The 17,697-nt window shown below is 31.6% G+C and overlaps 1 protein-coding gene across 4 annotated transcripts in view; it reads left to right on the top strand.

Moving 5' to 3' along the window:
• Nucleotides 1–17,697, top strand: part of LOC106052721 (putative molluscan insulin-related peptide(s) receptor) — a 77,502-nt gene that overhangs the window by 51,084 nt on the left and 8,721 nt on the right. For all 4 annotated transcript variants that reach the window (XM_056016873.1, XM_056003474.1, XM_056010227.1 and 1 more), the window contains 10 exon segments: nucleotides 304–474; nucleotides 2,968–3,148; nucleotides 5,648–5,942; nucleotides 8,913–9,006; nucleotides 10,600–10,751; nucleotides 12,281–12,449; nucleotides 12,802–12,904; nucleotides 13,868–13,929; nucleotides 16,549–16,697; nucleotides 17,537–17,601. In XM_056016873.1, coding sequence (XP_055872848.1) covers nucleotides 304–474; nucleotides 2,968–3,148; nucleotides 5,648–5,942; nucleotides 8,913–9,006; nucleotides 10,600–10,751; nucleotides 12,281–12,449; nucleotides 12,802–12,904; nucleotides 13,868–13,929; nucleotides 16,549–16,697; nucleotides 17,537–17,601 — 1,441 coding nt within the window.

Below are 17,697 nucleotides of genomic sequence, written 5' to 3' on the forward strand. Positions count from 1 at the left end.
AGGCCTATGTAGATCTCCATTTTAAATGTGCTTGGTGTGCAGAAAGAAAAAAACAAAAGGAAAAAAGGCAGTCGGATATTTGACGTTTTGGTTAATTGACGTCCAGATAAATGATGTTCTTCTGTAGAAATATATATATATTTATCATTAATTAATTTTCTTTTATTTTTTTCTTATGCATTATAGACTTAATCATTATATATAGATTTTTATTTAAAACTGTCTGGGTTAAATTGTTCTCTCTAATGTTTTAATTTCATGCTATACTAAAATTTAATATTAAAATAAAACTAAAATCACCAGATCCTTCAGAGCCAAGAGATTTGACTGCAGTAGCGGAAAGTCCTTATGAGCTTAAAATTAAATGGAAGCCTCCTATCAAAACTAATGGCGTTATCAAGTACTACAAAGTGTATTATCACAAGTTGGAATTCGATGAAAAAATATATTGTCAAAGAGATTATTGTGTGGAAAGTAAGTTGACAAAATAATTACTTACATATTTCATGTTGTATTTTTTAAACCTATTTTAATTATATATTTTTAAAAATGTATTAGTGAAAATGTAAATTATTGAAGTCTTTTTCAGTTTTGGGTAACTTCTTTCTTTGGACAGATAGCAATTATTTTTTAAAGAATCATAACATGGCAATGTTAAATTTTGGAAAAAGTTTACAGCCTATGCCATTCCAAGAACGGCCTTAAAAAAATGGACTTTCTTCAGTGGCAAAAGTCTGCTTTCATATCATTTAAATTCAATAATAAAGCAAACTTAATCACTAAGCTTAGTTAAGCTGGTGAATTTGTGAGAATAAAAATTAGCTAGCTCAACCTAGTAGGCCTAATTTTTTAGACCATCATCATCATCAAACTCTATTTGAGTGAGGGCTTGAGGAGCTCAAATCCTCTCTTGCAAAAGCCCTGGACAGAAACCCTGCTGTTTTGCGTAGTGCATACATTTCACCATACAGGTCGAGAATTTCTGGTTTCCCAGACCTGTTGAGACGAAGATCAGCAAGTCTGGGTCAGTCAAAAAGAAGATAAGACACGGTTTCCTCTTTTTTCCACGCAGCGGTGGCACATTGAGTAAAAATTTGACCATAGCCATGAGAAATATGAGCCAACACTATAATAGCTCATGTTTGGACAGGCTCCATCACAGGGATGTGCGGTCAGGGTGTCCCATGCACTCCCAGACTCCGCAAGCTTTTTGGGACTTGTCCCAGCACTCGAACTACTTTTCCATTTCTATTTTTGTTTTCAAATAAAATTTGGTGGTAGGTTACAAGAGATCATTGATTTCCTTTCTTAAAGGAAAAAAATAATTGTAGGATTCAAAAGAAGTGGGGCATGTGGCTGGGTGTCTTAAACCAGTTGACTAACTATGCAATAACAAAACAATTGGACAAAAAGATTTTTTAGAAAAAAGAAAATTCATCTTGTCCAGTGCATGCTTCATTCATTTAATCCTCACAAGAAACACTGAGATTATGACTTCGTTTTGACCAAATATAGGTTACCACCTTGTAGCAGCAAATTAGCCACATTAAATTTATGAAACAAGTCTAATAAATAATCGACTATGTCAGATTCCCGCTTATTTTCCTTTTGTTTTAAAATTGGATCTTTAGCACTCAAGAACTCATAAAATTTTGTTACACTGTTTAAGTCACACCTTTCGACAACTATCATACTTCAGTGTGATAGAGCCATTGATAAAAAAGTTCTTTACGATTTCTTGATTCACAACAAATGGAAAATATGATAATAAAAACACTATGTTATCAGGCAAAATTAACTAGTCCAGCTTTATTTTTTAGAAGTATATGTCGTTTGCAAGTAATTACATAAGAACCTTTCATTTTGTGATGACCAGCATCTAATATACACAGTAGGCTAAATAATTGATTTATTAAGAATGAAAACATTCAATGGTAGTGGTTAAAGTTTTCTTCCACTTCTACTCAGGCTCTAGTTACAATTCAAGTTAACAAAACACTGTATCTGTAATTCATAAAGAATCACTGCCTGATTCATGAAAAAAACAACTTAAAAACAAGAAAATTAAAAAAAAAAAACAACTTCTAAAAAAAAATTAGAACAAGCAATAGAAAAAACCAAAACTTATATAAGTGGAAATTACCGCTAATTACTACCATTTATCTCAAAAGACAAAACATGAATCAACAAAAACTAACCAATTATTCAATTAATTACTGGTAATAAATTATTTTGCATGATATTAAAAAGGGAAACTAATCATTCAATATTCACAGATATGGCTAAATATTTAGGGTTTCATCCCATAAGATAATTGAATGCTATTTCTTCAACACCTATACTCAGATTAAGTTGAAATTTAAACAATTAATTATTGTACCTAACAAAGATGAATCAATTAAAAAATTAACCATTTAGTCTATTAATTATTGGTAAATAATTATTTTGTTTGATATTGAGTAAGGGTTTAACTTTTACATTATGAAGAGAAATAATTGGAAGTGCAGAGTTCTTTCATTTAGATAAGCTTTGGTTGTTTTTTGTTGTTTTTTTTTTAAAAAAAACAGGATTTTAAAAAAAATATTTTGCTTGTAAACATCTCCATGTTAACATGATAAATTGTTTGTCATTAGTACAAAAAAAGATCCTGAAAACTTTAAAAAACTCATTATACAGGACAGTCTGTATTGTGTATACCTAGTAACCACCACTAACTGAGTAACAGACTAAGATTTGTGGCTCTTTTGCAGTATTGTTGTGTAGCCCCTAAACAAACTGATATTACATATTGATTTTTTTATTGAGTTGTGTTTTTTTTTTTTTGTTTTTTTTTTGGTAATTCTACCATACTGCAGTGTGTTAAAACCCTCTTTATCCTGACAAACTTGTAATTAATTTTTAGTATCTACATGTTATGGTTTTTGCATTTCAAACTGCAATAATCTTATTTTTCTTGTCTTTTTAAAGATTTTTCATCTCCAAAACTGAGGGTAACCAGTAGGTTGGAGGAAGAGATAACGCTAGAAGATCTCCCCATAGGTTGTTGTAGATGTCCCATGACTCAAGAACAACTGACCACTGAAAGTCAAAAAAGACAGGTTGAAGTTCACTTTGAAGATTTTCTCCACAAAAACATTTATTGCAAGAGGTAATTACAACTTTGAATATATAGTATTGTATATGTCTGTTGATTTAAGAACCCTTGTAGAATCATCATTTAATTTCAAAAGCAATGCTAATGATAGTTTTCTTTCTTGACTGTTGTTCAGGGTTCGTAGCGCTCCTAAAATCTCCTAAAAAATGAAAAGTCTCCTGAAATCCTAAAATTCTCCTAAAAATTACTAGAACTCTCCTAAAATTTTTATCCAATATTTTACAAAAATTTAATTTTGCTTATTTCTTTCTAAAAATGTGGGGGGAAAACAACAGCCTAATTGGGCATTCTGATCGCATGATCTTACGGGCTGGCTGTGTTAATGAGCTGACCAGTGACGCGTCTACACTGCCTTTCACCCACTTGTGAAGCACGACCTCGTGATTGAATATGGCCTTGGCTCAAGCAAGCATTTCACCTAGCAGTATTTTTCTGAAGGCAGCATAGAAATGTTTGTTTCCATTTATTGTTACCACTAAAGATGCGATAGATCTAGTCTGTAATGACTATTGTCTATAATTTGAGCAATTACCGGGTACCAGCCTAATTTGTAAGCTACACCCCTCCAGGCCCTCCCTCACCTAAAATCTTCTTGTTGTAAGTGCAAGAGTGACTTTGGGTGGAAAGTCTGTAAATTTTCTAGACCTACATCTAGCTAGTATCTAGTAGGCCTAATAGTATAAAGATTTAGATCTAAGTTAGATCTAGTGAAGATAATTCGCACCTAACCTGAAAACTCCGTGAATTTGAGTCAATTTAATGATCTCGATACATCTAGAAATATGCTAGATTCTAGATTTACTCTAAATCACTAGAATTTAGTGAAGATAATTCGCACACAGCCGTGAAAAATCAGCAACTTTTAGTGGCTTAGATCTAAAGTCTATATTTACGGTAGATTCAGTGAAGATAATTCGCACGCTGCCTGTAAAAGTCCGCAAATTTTAGTGACTTATATCTAGACTCTAGATCTACGGTATATTCAGTGAAGATAATTCTCACACAGCCGCGAAAATTCTGCAAAATTTAGTGACTTAGAGTTAGTCCGCGATATTTAGCTTTAGCATCTAGATCTTCTGTAAATTTAGTGAAGATAATATTCACACAACAGTCAAGTTGTTACTTGGTAAATAGATAACTTTCATTACATTTTCTGTGGACATACCACAGCTGATAACATTGTTTCTGTGGCATATTGGCAAGATATTTATTATTTTTAAAATCAAATAACAATAATTGATTTCATAAATGCTTAGTTTTGTCTATGTTTTACTATGTATCACACGAACGGACGGGAAACACACACATCATACATCATCATACATTTCATCCTTAAAAAACCTCCTAAAATCTCCTAAAATTTTGTCATGGAAAAGTGCTACTAACCCTGGTTGTTTTAATTCAATTTGGTATGGTCAAGCCAGCAAATTACTAGGTTTTTTTTGTGGTTGGGGGAGGTAGCTTTATCTATTTGTATAGTTAATGGTTATAAATGATGCTATACGGCTAACACAAAAGCTATTACCCTCCCTAACAGAAATAATGTACCTATTAGAGCTGAAAGTCCTTAATTCTTTAACAAAATTTCATGTTTTCTTGGAGATCCAAACTTGTTTCTTTCACCTTGCTCTGACTAATTTAAAGCCTGACATTTCCAATGTTATTTACTTGTGTGAGGCACAAGGTTTCCATTAGCTATGTTTAATTTTTCAAGAATTTAACAATAATAATTATGTAAATCTAAATAAAAAGTAAATATAAAAAGAGTAATGTTCAATAATTTAAAAATAGAACTATGAATCTATTTGAAAACCAAAATCATTGCTATGAGTGAAAGTTATTATACATAATTTTTTTTACCATAGTTTTAAATTGACCTTCTGTTAGTGACAGCATGAAAATCTTTAAATAAATGGTATTTTATTTAAATTTGTGATATCACATATCTTTACTTTTATTTTTCTAGGAGGGTGGTGCTGGTAGGTTTTCTAAAGAAAACATTTACAAAAAGAGGACAGTGGGTCAAAAGGTTGAAGACCACTGATCTAGATCTAGTTGAAATCAGTTGTGATATATATATATATATATATATACACACACACACACACAGAAAGATCTACATCTGTACCAGGCCTGAAAAGGAAAGTTAGCATGGAAAAGGGGCATCACCCTCGCAATATATCCAGATTTAAATTTGATTCAGCCTCAAATGTCTCAGATACTGGAATAACTTGTGTAGTTTGTGCATAAAATGTAATAAATATGGATGGTTCCCATCTGTAGATTAAAATAGCAGGCTTGTAAAAAAAAATTAATATTGGTGGTAACCTTGCCAAATTCACCTGTGTATAAAAGAAAAATCTACATGCTGGGAAAACTTGCATACTAAGAAAGAATATTGGAAATATAGATATTAACATATTTTCTTTTCAATTAAATAGTGCAGTGCAATTTTATAAAATGAATTTTTTGTTTTGCTTTTTCTTTTGATAGATATGATAAATTACCAGAAGAAGTGGATAACACTTTAGCACATTTAAGCATTGACTTCCTGGTGGAGCATAGTGACAGCAAACTGTTGTGGCAAGAGCTAACCAATAGTGGGTACAATGAAACTCATCTCAATGAGACTTTGGTAGTGGACACACTGGAGGGTGAGCCCACTACCATCATACAGGGTATCAGTAACTACTCCAACCCCTACCCCACTATAATGGAAGTAGAGGTCTACAATGCCACAGAAGTCACCTTGACCAATCTGGACCATTTTAGTGAATACAGCATTGAGGTTAGTTCAAGATGTATTTAAATTTGTTACAAATGTTACTTATTTTGTATTATGATATTCTTGAGCAAAGTTTCAGTTGTGTTTGACCCTTGATAAGAATCTATTTTGACCTTGTAAATTGATAATTTTTGTTTTGTTTTTAGTTTAGATTGATATCTTATCAATTACAGACGTTCCTTTTTAAAAGAAGATAATTATGTTCAATTATGTGTCAGGTAGCCAAGGGGCTCTAGCAGTCATGCCTACAGTCTCGCAATATGCAGAACCGTCCCGCAAAAGCAACAAAAAAGCTCACATGTTCAGCATTCATGATTTTTTGTTCCACCAAGTCTAAATTCCAACACAAAAAAAAAAAAATGACTTTATAGTGAAAATTAAATATTAAAACATGTTTTTAGATATATTTTCTTTGATCTGTTCGAACCTTCCATCAACCCGATCGAGCTTACTAACTGGGGAAAAATCCACTCGAGGAAAAGTACGCTTGGCGAAACTTACCCTACACCTCTTTGACTTCGTATTTAATTTTAACTAAGCCTAGTGATACATTAAATCCAATCTATTTTTATAGAAAAAAGTACGAGGAATTCAGAGATATCATCAGTTTTTTCATAGGTCAGACCGTTACGGTGCTATAAAAATCCAAACTTGAAAGTTGCTGCCAGCGGGCTTAATGCGCTCGAACTTCGCACTTTACTCTAGATCTAGACCTAGATCTAAATGTAATTAATTAACTTAGACACAGTAAGGCTAAGGCCTAAATAAGGCTACAGTATAGATCTACTTATTAGTATTATTACATAGTCTAAATTAATTATTAGTTTCTAGATCTAAAAGTAATTACATAGTCTAAATTAATTATTAGTTTCTAGATCTAAAAGTAATTACATAGTCTAAATTAATTATTAGTTTCTAGATCTAAAAGTAAAAGTAGGACTAGCACTAGATTCTAGATAACTAGATGATACTAAATCTAGATCTAGATATATCTAGAAATAGACTTAGAAGGTGATAGATTAGAGTCTAGATCTAGATTTCTATGTATCAGTATCATTATGTAATAAATTTAGTTCTCAATAAGTCTATAGATCTAGACATTAATATTTAGATCTATAATATTATTATTTTAATCTGTGTTCTTAGACTTAGAGGACTTATTAGATGTAGGTCTAGACTAGTAAGTCACTAGTAGACTCTTAAATTATTTTAGATCTAGATCTAGAACTAGAGACAACATCTAGAGTCTAGAGTGATTAGAGTAGAGCCCTAGAAAAGGATAGATAATCAAGTAGATCTAGAATAATCTAGATCTAGTCAATAGATTTAGATCTAGTAGTAACAAATAAAAATAGATATAGTTAAATATAGTAACATTTGAGTCTAGGTCATTAGAATACATTTTAGTTAGAATTCATCATTTAGGAGTTAGAACTATTGATTTCAAACAAAGGACATAATTCAAATAATGAATTAAAGGTTTTCTTACTTTTAATTGTAATATTTACATCTAATTTATAAGAAGCAAACTAGTATTGTTATTAAAGTAATATAATTAAGTTTTGATTTATATTGCGTACAGTATGGCTAACAAACATTTAAACACGTTTATGTTCCACATTGGGGCCCAAAATTCCACATTTTCAACCTGAGTGTTCCACATTCTGGGTCTTGGGGGTAGGCGTGTCTGCTTTAGTCACTCTGTCACACATCCTACACTAAATACCTTATATCAAGTATGATGCATAAAATGTTACATACATATTACTTTAAAAAAAAAATATAGCAAATAGTAAACATAGATACATTTAGACACAGAAGATTTATGTTTGATCTTTAGTTAAATGGTTAAATGTGATGTTTGAATGTTTCCCTTCACCTTGATGTTCAAACTTTCCAATGCAATGATAAACATATCAAATTGAGTTTGACCAATTATCATAATTGATTTTGACCTTGTAAATAAAAAACTGTAATTTGGATTGATAAAGCAAATAGATGTCAATTATAAATCTTATAGGTCAAGTTTTCTTCTCTCAGCTACTGACTGAGATAGCTCAGTATAATTAACATAGTCCTATTATGCATTGTAATATTTTATTTAGATAGTAAATTATTACAGTTAAAATCAAAGTTTTAAAATTGATTTTACATTCATCTTTAGACTTTTATGTCCGAAATAAATTTGATGAAACCTTTTGAATGCTATACAATATTTTCAAGTCAATTAGGGAAAAGTGCAGCATTGAACTTTGTCCATGCTTTCTTGACCCTGTAACATAAAGATTCTGCATTATTTGATGTTAGATGAAGATTAGAAGTTTTGCATTTAAGCCTTAAAGAATATTTAACGTATGGACATAACCATTTAAGAAGTTACACTGCAAAGATTTTCTTTCAAGCCAATAAATAAGGGCAATAGTTTCAAGCTAGAGCTACAATGTGAAACATCTCCATCCATCCATCACAGTGGCGCTACAGCCCATGGAGGGCCCTGGCCTGCTTCAGCACATCTCTCTATTCTGATCTATCCTGTGCTTTACGTCTCCATGCCCAGATTTTTAGCAGTTGTAGATCTGCATCTACGTCATCAAGCCACCGTACTCGTAGTGTGCCTTTTGGGTTTTGCTGGTGAACAATCTTTGTTCCTTTGTTTTCTGACATTCTTTTGAGGTGACCTGCCCAACGTAATCTGTTCCTTTGTGAAACAACTCAGCATTTTTCTTAGACTAGTGGGCACTTAAGAGACTTTCTATTAAAATTGCAGTGTACAATGACATTTAGAACTAACAGAACATAAATTCAATTCTTCAGATTGGTAGTCATTTTATCATTACAAAAATTTTTCCAAAATGAGTTTGGGTAGATGTAATCTTTCCTTAATAAATCAGGCTCTGTCACCAGGTGCTATCATTTAAATTGAGCACTTAAATTTGCAGGATAAATTACTGTATTTTCCCTTCTGTTTACTAGGTGATAGCTTGTCATGAGACCAACACCAACATCTCTAATGGAGCTAAATATTGTAGCATCAGAGCAATTACCCTGGGCATTACTCAACCTAACTGTGAGTACACCTTTATATATATATTTGATATATATTTGAATCTTTTTTTTAATAAAAATCTATATCATTTTTTCCTTTTTTCTTTTTTTTTCTTTTTTTTTCTTTTTTTTTTTTTAAACTATTTCTCCTATTAGTTTGCAAGCTCATCATGGGCTCATTATGGAAACTGGTAATTGAACGTTTAGTGGACACAGATCTTGAAAATGGCTCTAACATTTTTCCGCGAAATTTGACAGTTTATGTATATGTTTTGGGAAAAAATACTAGCTTATTGGCCAAATATTGAAAACTGGTTTGGCTTTTTAATAAAATAATCACCTTTAAATTTGATCTGGAGATCTATATATACACTACACAACATCATTACTATATGACCAAACTAGAATCTTCTAGACAATATTTCTAACTAGATCCAGTATTCTAAGCTAGATTACTGTCTTCTTATGTTATCAAGTCTGGATCTCTATCACCAAACAATAATTTAAATACTCTTAAGTAGATTTATAAATGGGCATAACCAGTTTTGGGTTGTTGTTTTTTTTTTAGAAAAGTAATCGCTGTTACAAAAGGTTTTCATCTTCAAAATAGAGTAATATTCTTTAAAAAAAAAAAAAAAAAAAAACTGTTCTGAGGTTAATAATTAGTTATACTTATGAGGTAAACTAGGCAGTGGATTTTTTTTTTTACAAAGCTTATATCAAATCACTCAGCCTGTCTGTTTGTCTGGTAAAAGTTTGAACATGTTTTTTATCCCATTTCCCGTTCTTGAATCAAGTTAAAACTTTGCACATTTATTCATTGAACCTGAAAAGAAATGAATCGAATCATGAAATTCACCAATTAATTAATTAACTGTTGGTGATTAATTATTTTGTTTAATATCAAAATAAGTTAATGCTATTTAATGAGAGATGTGGATTTATATATAGATTTAATCCCCTTATTACATGTTTTTTCTCCCACTTCCCATTCTCGGATATCAAGTTGAAATTTGGCATAATTATTCATAGTCAATCACAAAACACTAATCAATCCAAAAATAAAAAAAAATAGTTTATAATTTAGTATTAATTCAGTAAACTTTATATAGCAGAAAGGGAGCTAAACCATGTAATTTTCAGTAAATGGCAGTAATTAGGTGTTAGTTCCCTTAGTTTGTTTTTTTTAATCTCTGTAGTAGTAGTTCTTTAAGAAGGATCATTTGGTACCAATGAATTAATTGAAGATCTTTAAAACAGTAAGCCTCGGCCTAATATAAATGTATCTTACAGCAAGGATATGTTGTGGCCATTTTGAGTTTCTAAATAAAGTTCATTCTTGGTGAAGATAGGAGCTCTTATGACAGGTCACTCTTAGATTTTTTTTATTAGTCAAATGGCATTGCCCTCATTCTTTATTGGGAACTACAGAGTAGTCCATTAGTCCAAAGTATTTTTAAGTATGGTTTTAATTAATCTGTCTTTGAGCATCCATAATCTTTTGATTGTGCATACAATTGTCTCTTCCAACATATTTGGGATGTTGACCTTGGAAGAAAGAAAAGTATTTAAATATTCTCTATATTTGTTTATTTTTTGGGTATTATTTGTCTAGGGCGCCAAGATAAGATCAATGAGTCTTCTATAGAAGTTGAAGTGGAAACCAATTACACAGGCAGAGTGTTCATCAAATGGGACTCTCCACCCAACCCCAATGGACTGATCATGAGCTACTACATCGTATATAAAAAGGCAAACCAAGAAAATGTAAGTGTATCTTCTTTCTTTGGTATCCATCTCAGGGTTCGTACGCGGTCTGGAAAGTCTGGAAAAAGTATGGAATTTCAAAATTCAGATTTCAGTCTTTAAAAAGTCTGGAAAATTGCTACTTTTCGAGGAAATTTTGTTAAATGTCTGGAAAAAGTCTGGAATTTGAAAAAAAAAAAAATTAATCCGATGTCATTCAGGCGCCGTAACCGGTAAAACACTAGGCTGCTAGTTGGGCATAGAGGCTTCCATTAGGCCTACTAGATCTACTGTTATAGGGGAAAGCACTCGCTGTCACGGCATGTTAATGAAATGCCAGCCAATTTCTAGACGGTGTACTGTAGACTTAAATCAAATTTAGTAATAGATCTAGTCCTAGACTGCCCTAGACTAGTAACTAGTTTATTATGACTGCTGTTAGTCTATATTATCTAGATGGTCGATCAAATTTTAGTTAGGCTACCAAAGGTCGGGAAGTTTTTGGCCTAGATTTATTTATGCATGCGCGAAACTCCCCCCCCCCCCCCCCTTTTCAATAAAGAAAACAAATATATCTCTGACGTCAACATAGAATATAGATCTAGATTCTAGATCTTGAGTCTAAACTAAAAGACTAGGCCACAAGAATGACTTACTAGATCTAGGTCTACTACTAGATTTAAAACTAAAGTATCGATCTATGCGCGACTTAGATAGATTACTAGATCTAGATCTACTACTAGATTTAGTCTCGATCTATGCGCGACTTTCATTACTAGATCTAGATCTGTTCTAGGTCTACTAGATTACTAGATTTAGTCTTGATCTATGCCCCACTTCTTAATAGATCTAGGTTTTCTACTAGCCTAGAGTTAGTCTCGATCTATGCGCGATTACACCCCCCTGTCAATGTGTAATGCTGAGTTCTTGCTTCCTGAGGTGCTCTTGACACGTGACGAGACAAATAGTATAAATTGACCTAAGTCCGTTTCAGCAGACAAACATGAAGTTTATTTTACTACAATAATAATACACTGCACTCCTTGTTAGTGCTACAAGTCAAGAATAATAAACAATCCTATCCGCATAACAGCGGTATCAAAAGTATCCAATATATGTTAGTTACAAATCACGTCCGCATCTCAGCGGGTAACACTGTGTAGAAATATAGATTAACTAATACGTGTCTCAAAAGACCACTGGCAACAACTGCCCACAAGTTACTTTCTAACTGAAATTACTACAGACTTTTCTAAGTCGCTACTGTCCGTTGCGGACTAAAATATTACTTGACCACACGGTCCAAAGAATAACACTTGACTTCTAACTTGACTTCACTTGTCTGCTTGACTTGACTGACTGACCTCTAAGTCTAACTTTATTCATTTCCACGTGTCTTTTAAACTCTTAACATGACGTGAACTTTAGATCATGCAATGTCAACTAAGACTGTGACACCCCACCCCCCCCACCCCCACTTGTAATTGACACATTAAAAACAAATGTTTTTTAATGCCTGAAATTCATTTTTTTTTCTTTTTATGTTTTAGGCAGTGGGCACTCAGCTTTGTTTAACCAGACAGGAGTATTTGAAAAATCATGGCTATAGGATGAAGCTTGATGACTATGGAAACTTCACGTTTAAAATTGGTACTCTTTCTTTAGCAGGGAATAAAACTTTTACTTCAGAGAAGTTTTTCATACTGCCCAAACCTCCAGGTATGTTCTTAAAGCATTTTTCTTTTGTCAGAGATTCTAATATTTCAATTTCAAATGTATAATGCATGCTTATAAGTGTAGATTCTTTTCAAATCTTGTACACATTAGTTCTCCCACTTTCCAGTCTCTGATCAATTGAAAACTTTGCACAATTATTTTGTACTCAATGACAACACATGAATCAATTTTAAAAAAATAAAAAAATTAATTATATTAATTTCTGGTAATTAATTAATTTGTTTGCTATAGCAAAAAGGGAAATAAATCTCACATTGAGATATATGACTCTAAATGTGCAGTTTTTCTTTCCTAATATAATTTTATATTTTGCTTGTTTTTCTTGACTTGTCAGGTCCAGATGATTCTAACTTACTTCTGATTGTTGGTTTAGTAGTGGGCATTTGTTGTGCCATTATGATTGTAGGGATAGCTGTGGTTTTATATTACAGACAGAAGTAAGTAATTTAATTTAAGCAACTTTAAAGTTATTTATATAGTATAGCATTTATATATATATATATATGTATATATATATATAATACTAATCATGTTTCATTGACATAGAACTGTATGTTTCTTTAGATTAGTTGGCCTATTTTTAACTCTTTTGTTTTTTTTCACTTGTCTTATTCTCATAGTCTTTAGAGCTTACATTATATTTGTTAACGGCACTATATAAATTAAATTCTTATATTAATGGAAAAAATTAAAGAGCCTTTCTAATTTCTAAATGTGTACATATGAGACAAGTGTTTGATCAACTTCAGTAATTATTAGGTTAAGACTAGAAAATAGTAGTTTATTGAATTAAAGAGTAATTGTTAAACTCTTTCTCTGTGGAGTTATTTTCCACATTTGATGGATTTAACCATTGGTACATTGTAGTGCACTACTCTAATATGATTAAACTTCAATAACTTTTTTGTTATCAGAAAATAATTTATATTTGTTTTAGAATTAAAGTGGACTGCATGCCCTTTTTAATATAACACAAATAAAAGTTTATAAAACCAAAAATCATTTTAATATTGTTTTATAAATGAAAATTAAAAATGAAAACTTACCACTTTGGACAAGTCTCCAGGATCAAGATCTAGACTAGATCTGGGTAATATTTTATGACCAGAAAAAAAAATCTTAGCTAATTAGGTAATTATTGGAAAATGAATAACTGAGCAACTGTGAACAAGTCTTGCTCTAGGCTATATCTAGGAATATATTATGATTCAAATTAAATTATTTTTTTTAATAATATTTATTCATATTCTCACAAAAAAATGTATAGATAATACATTTAAAAACACAATGTTTGTTTAGAGCTCATTATCCCATATCACTACCATCCAGAAAATAGAGAAAATTTAAGCACCTGCTAAAAAAATATTTTGAAAATATATAAATATTTTTTAATCTTCCAGAATCTTGCCTACTGGTACTACAGTAATATCACCAAATGCCAACTATGTGCCTTCTGAACATGGTAATACTTTTTTTCCCCTCTTATCATCCTTCTTAGTCTCTACATTTTTTTTTCTAGTTTCTCTGTAAAATGTACTAGTAGACCCGTCACATAGCATATACCACTATTTAGTGACGGGTGAACACAGTTTTCCAAATGGGGTGGGTTTGGGCAAACGACTGCTCTCCACCATAAACGCTGTAAGTATTCATGTAGGCAGAGTGTATGAAATAATAATAATCTTTATTGTCCGTATGAAAATTTGTCTTACAATTTGTGCAATACACCAAACAAAAAACATTATAACTATAAGAAACCAAAGTGTACATTCACACCAGACTCACTTATAATTTACATGTGACAAAGTTTATATCAGATTGTTCTTATTTAATGATTTGATTGCCAGGGTAACAAAAGAGTGTGAAATATATGTGAAGCAGTGGCGATGGTTAGGAAATGAAGGGCAATATGAAAGGGCAAAATCAAAACAAGCTACAGAAAAACATGCAACTATTTTAATGACACCAGATATTGACATGTGTATAAATATATATATATATATATAGATAGATTGGGAATAACTTAAACTTTAGAAGTCTAGTAATGCAACATTATTATGTTTTCATTTCCTTTTCCTTTTTTGTGTGTGTGTGTGGGAAGTAAACATGGCTGCAATAAATAAAAACACTTAAGACCAAATTTTATTTCCTATTTTCAAAAAAACAAATTAGCACTATTTAGTCCTATGAAAAAATGATTTAAGATTAGCCATAGAAAGATTATGGAAAAAAAATATTGTGTATCTTTGACCATGTTACTTACCTTAAAGTAGGTCAGAGATGCAGAACAACCCTATAAATGTTCATCTAAATCTAGTAGAAGTGACCAGAAGTCTACTAGAATTAAATATAGATCAAAGTAGAACTAGATCAAGTAGTTCTAGGATCAAGATGTCTTGCTACTCAGATGCAGATTTATTGATCTTCTTTTCTTATAAAAACAAAAGTGTGGACTCAAACTAATGTGCTCTGATTCAGTTGCAACTGAGTATCTCCAGCAGCACATCTAAAGCTACTGCTATAGTCACTTGTGACTGAGCTAGGTTCCATTTGATTACTTATGAAAGTATAGATTCAAAGATTGAAATCAGGGACATTCAAGGCAGAATTTTCTTTCAAAAGAAAAGCTTTTTCTTATGCAGTATTGATTGCTTGTGCTCTCCTTCAACAAATCTGATTGGTTTTCTAATACAGCTCCAAGCATCAGAACCCAGAATAAATAACTTTATCTAACAATATTTTAGGAGTAAATCTATATTGAGCAGACTGGATAGGTTAGCTGCTATATTTATTAGCAAGTTCAATGACTAATTAGGCTTATATTTTGTCTGGAAAAAAATCTAAAAAATGTACGTGAAAAGTGAGTGTGGAGGATGCCAAAGCCTTTCATTGCTGACTTTGCAAAGAATTGTCTGAAAGAAGAAGGAAACTCTGAATTCTTTCAAAATCTGATTAAATATTTCCAGTGTCAGCATACCTAGTTTAAAAATATTGCTCTAAAAACAAAACTAGCTTGATAGAACTGGAGGTTACTGATCCAGCTAAGTAATCCATTCTTTGAGTTTAAATTCACTTCTAACAAAAATTCCCTTTCTTTCGAATGAATTTCCTATTGATGCTATGGAATCAGGAATACACCTTAAAGGCATTATGACCTTAAAATCATTGCCTTGTGGTGCTATGACGATGAACTGCAACATTCTTACATTCCAGAAAACCTATGATCAAGACTAAATGTGTATAATCATTTTGAAAGAAAAAATATACTGAATTTCTTTTATATAAATAACTTCATATAGTGTTAAGTTTCTGAATTGCTGCATTTTGTGTATGTTTCATGCTTCAATATTTTTTTTGGATTTGTCTTTGGCAGTTATATTTCTTTATATTTAGGAAAATACACATTTGCCCCCTAAAAATACATATTTCCATTTTTGGGAATACACATTTCCATTTTGGGATGTTGGCATCACAGCTGATAGACTAATAAGAGTTTAGGTTAAATTGTGAAAATGTGTGTCTGTCAGACTGTTCCATAGAAGAAATAAAACTATGGTATTTCAACCTACTACAATTAGTCTAAAAAAATGTTATATGTAAAATATTTTATTTTGTCTGCAAAACATTGGAGGATAACAAAAAAACAACAACACTTTTGGCAAAATAAACATTAAAATGTTTAAGCATTTTCATTTATTCTCCCCAAGTGTGAAATACAAACTTTTTCATAGTAGCCAAACATGGCAATCAGCTGGTAGACCTATGACATTGGTTTAATCCTTTTTCAACCTGGAAGCTTTATATTTTGATCATGACATTTATAATATAATATAATTAAGTTTATATTTAAGTCATTTTTAAAAAATTAAAACAAATGAAAACACGAGCAAGTAATTTTAACATTTAGCATGTGTGTGAGAGGTGAGGAAGAAGTCATTTTAAAGGTTAGCAATACAGTTTTCAGAGAGTTTAATAGTAGTGATACATTAGCTGATTATGGCGCTGCACACTGTTTGTGCTTTTTGTTTTTCTTTAATGTGCTTGCTTTCATTAGAAAAAAAATTTATATTGATGTCTACAGTGTACAATTTAGATGAATGGGAAGTGTCCAGAGATAAGATCAGACTGATCAGAGAGCTAGGTCAAGGATCTTTTGGCATGGTCTATGAAGGTATAGCTAAAGGTTTAAGAGATGATGATCCTGAGGAAGAAATCCCTGTGGCTGTTAAGGTAAGAGAAGAAAAAATGCTATATAAATATGGTAATCTAGAATGTCAAAATAATTTCATTTGTAAAAGTAATGTCTAAAAGCAAAAAGTTGTAAGAGAATCAGAATGAAATCTGTTTATATGGTGTTGGGCGACCCCTGGCAGATCGTCATTCAAGGGTTTGTGACCCACAAGATTATAATCTCTGGTATAGGGTTATACTCTGCAATAACTGGAAAGGTCACATTGATCGAATAAAGCAATCATTATTTTAGAGATGAAAATAATACACTGTGAAAAATATATTCTAACATCTGCTTTACTTAATTTTACAAATTACCCTAACAATTAAGTTAGAAGAGGGCATGGTGGCTGAGTGGTAAAGCACTTTGATTCTGAACTGAGGGGGTCTTGGGTTTGAAACTCTGTGTGAGACTGGAATTTTGAATTTCTTGATGTTAAGAATGCCTCAGAGTCCACCCAACTCTGAGCACCTGACTTGTGTTAGGCAAAGTCATTTGGTCCTTTTGCTGCCACATGACACCCTTGTTAACCATTGGCCACAGAAAGAAACTAACTTAACATTGTCTGCCCTATAGATAGCAGGTCTGAAAATGGTACTTTACTTTAAGATAGAAATCATCATTAAAGTAACAGACTGTAATTCTGATTTTTTGTGTGAAAATTTACAAAATAGAAGTGAACACCAGTCTACTACATGTTATTTCATTTTTTGGACAATGCATGATTGTTAGTAATAATTAGATTTTGTCACATCTATAGCTTGTACACATTGTTTTGTTTTGTATAACAATTATCTTTTACATGAGCATGAATTGTAATTCATTATTCTCTATTCAGACAGTCAATGAGCGTGCAAACTTTACGGATACTCAAGAATTTCTTAATGAGGCAACAATAATGAAGTGAGCAAAACCAATGTTATTTTTAGTCTAGTTTTATCCCTATTTTAGATTCTAAATCAATATGTCGCCTTTACTTTCTAATCCTATTAAATGATA

Source organism: Biomphalaria glabrata, chromosome 1 (assembly GCF_947242115.1).
Source record: "Biomphalaria glabrata chromosome 1, xgBioGlab47.1, whole genome shotgun sequence".
In the NCBI taxonomy this organism is placed as follows: Eukaryota; Metazoa; Mollusca; class Gastropoda; family Planorbidae; genus Biomphalaria; species Biomphalaria glabrata.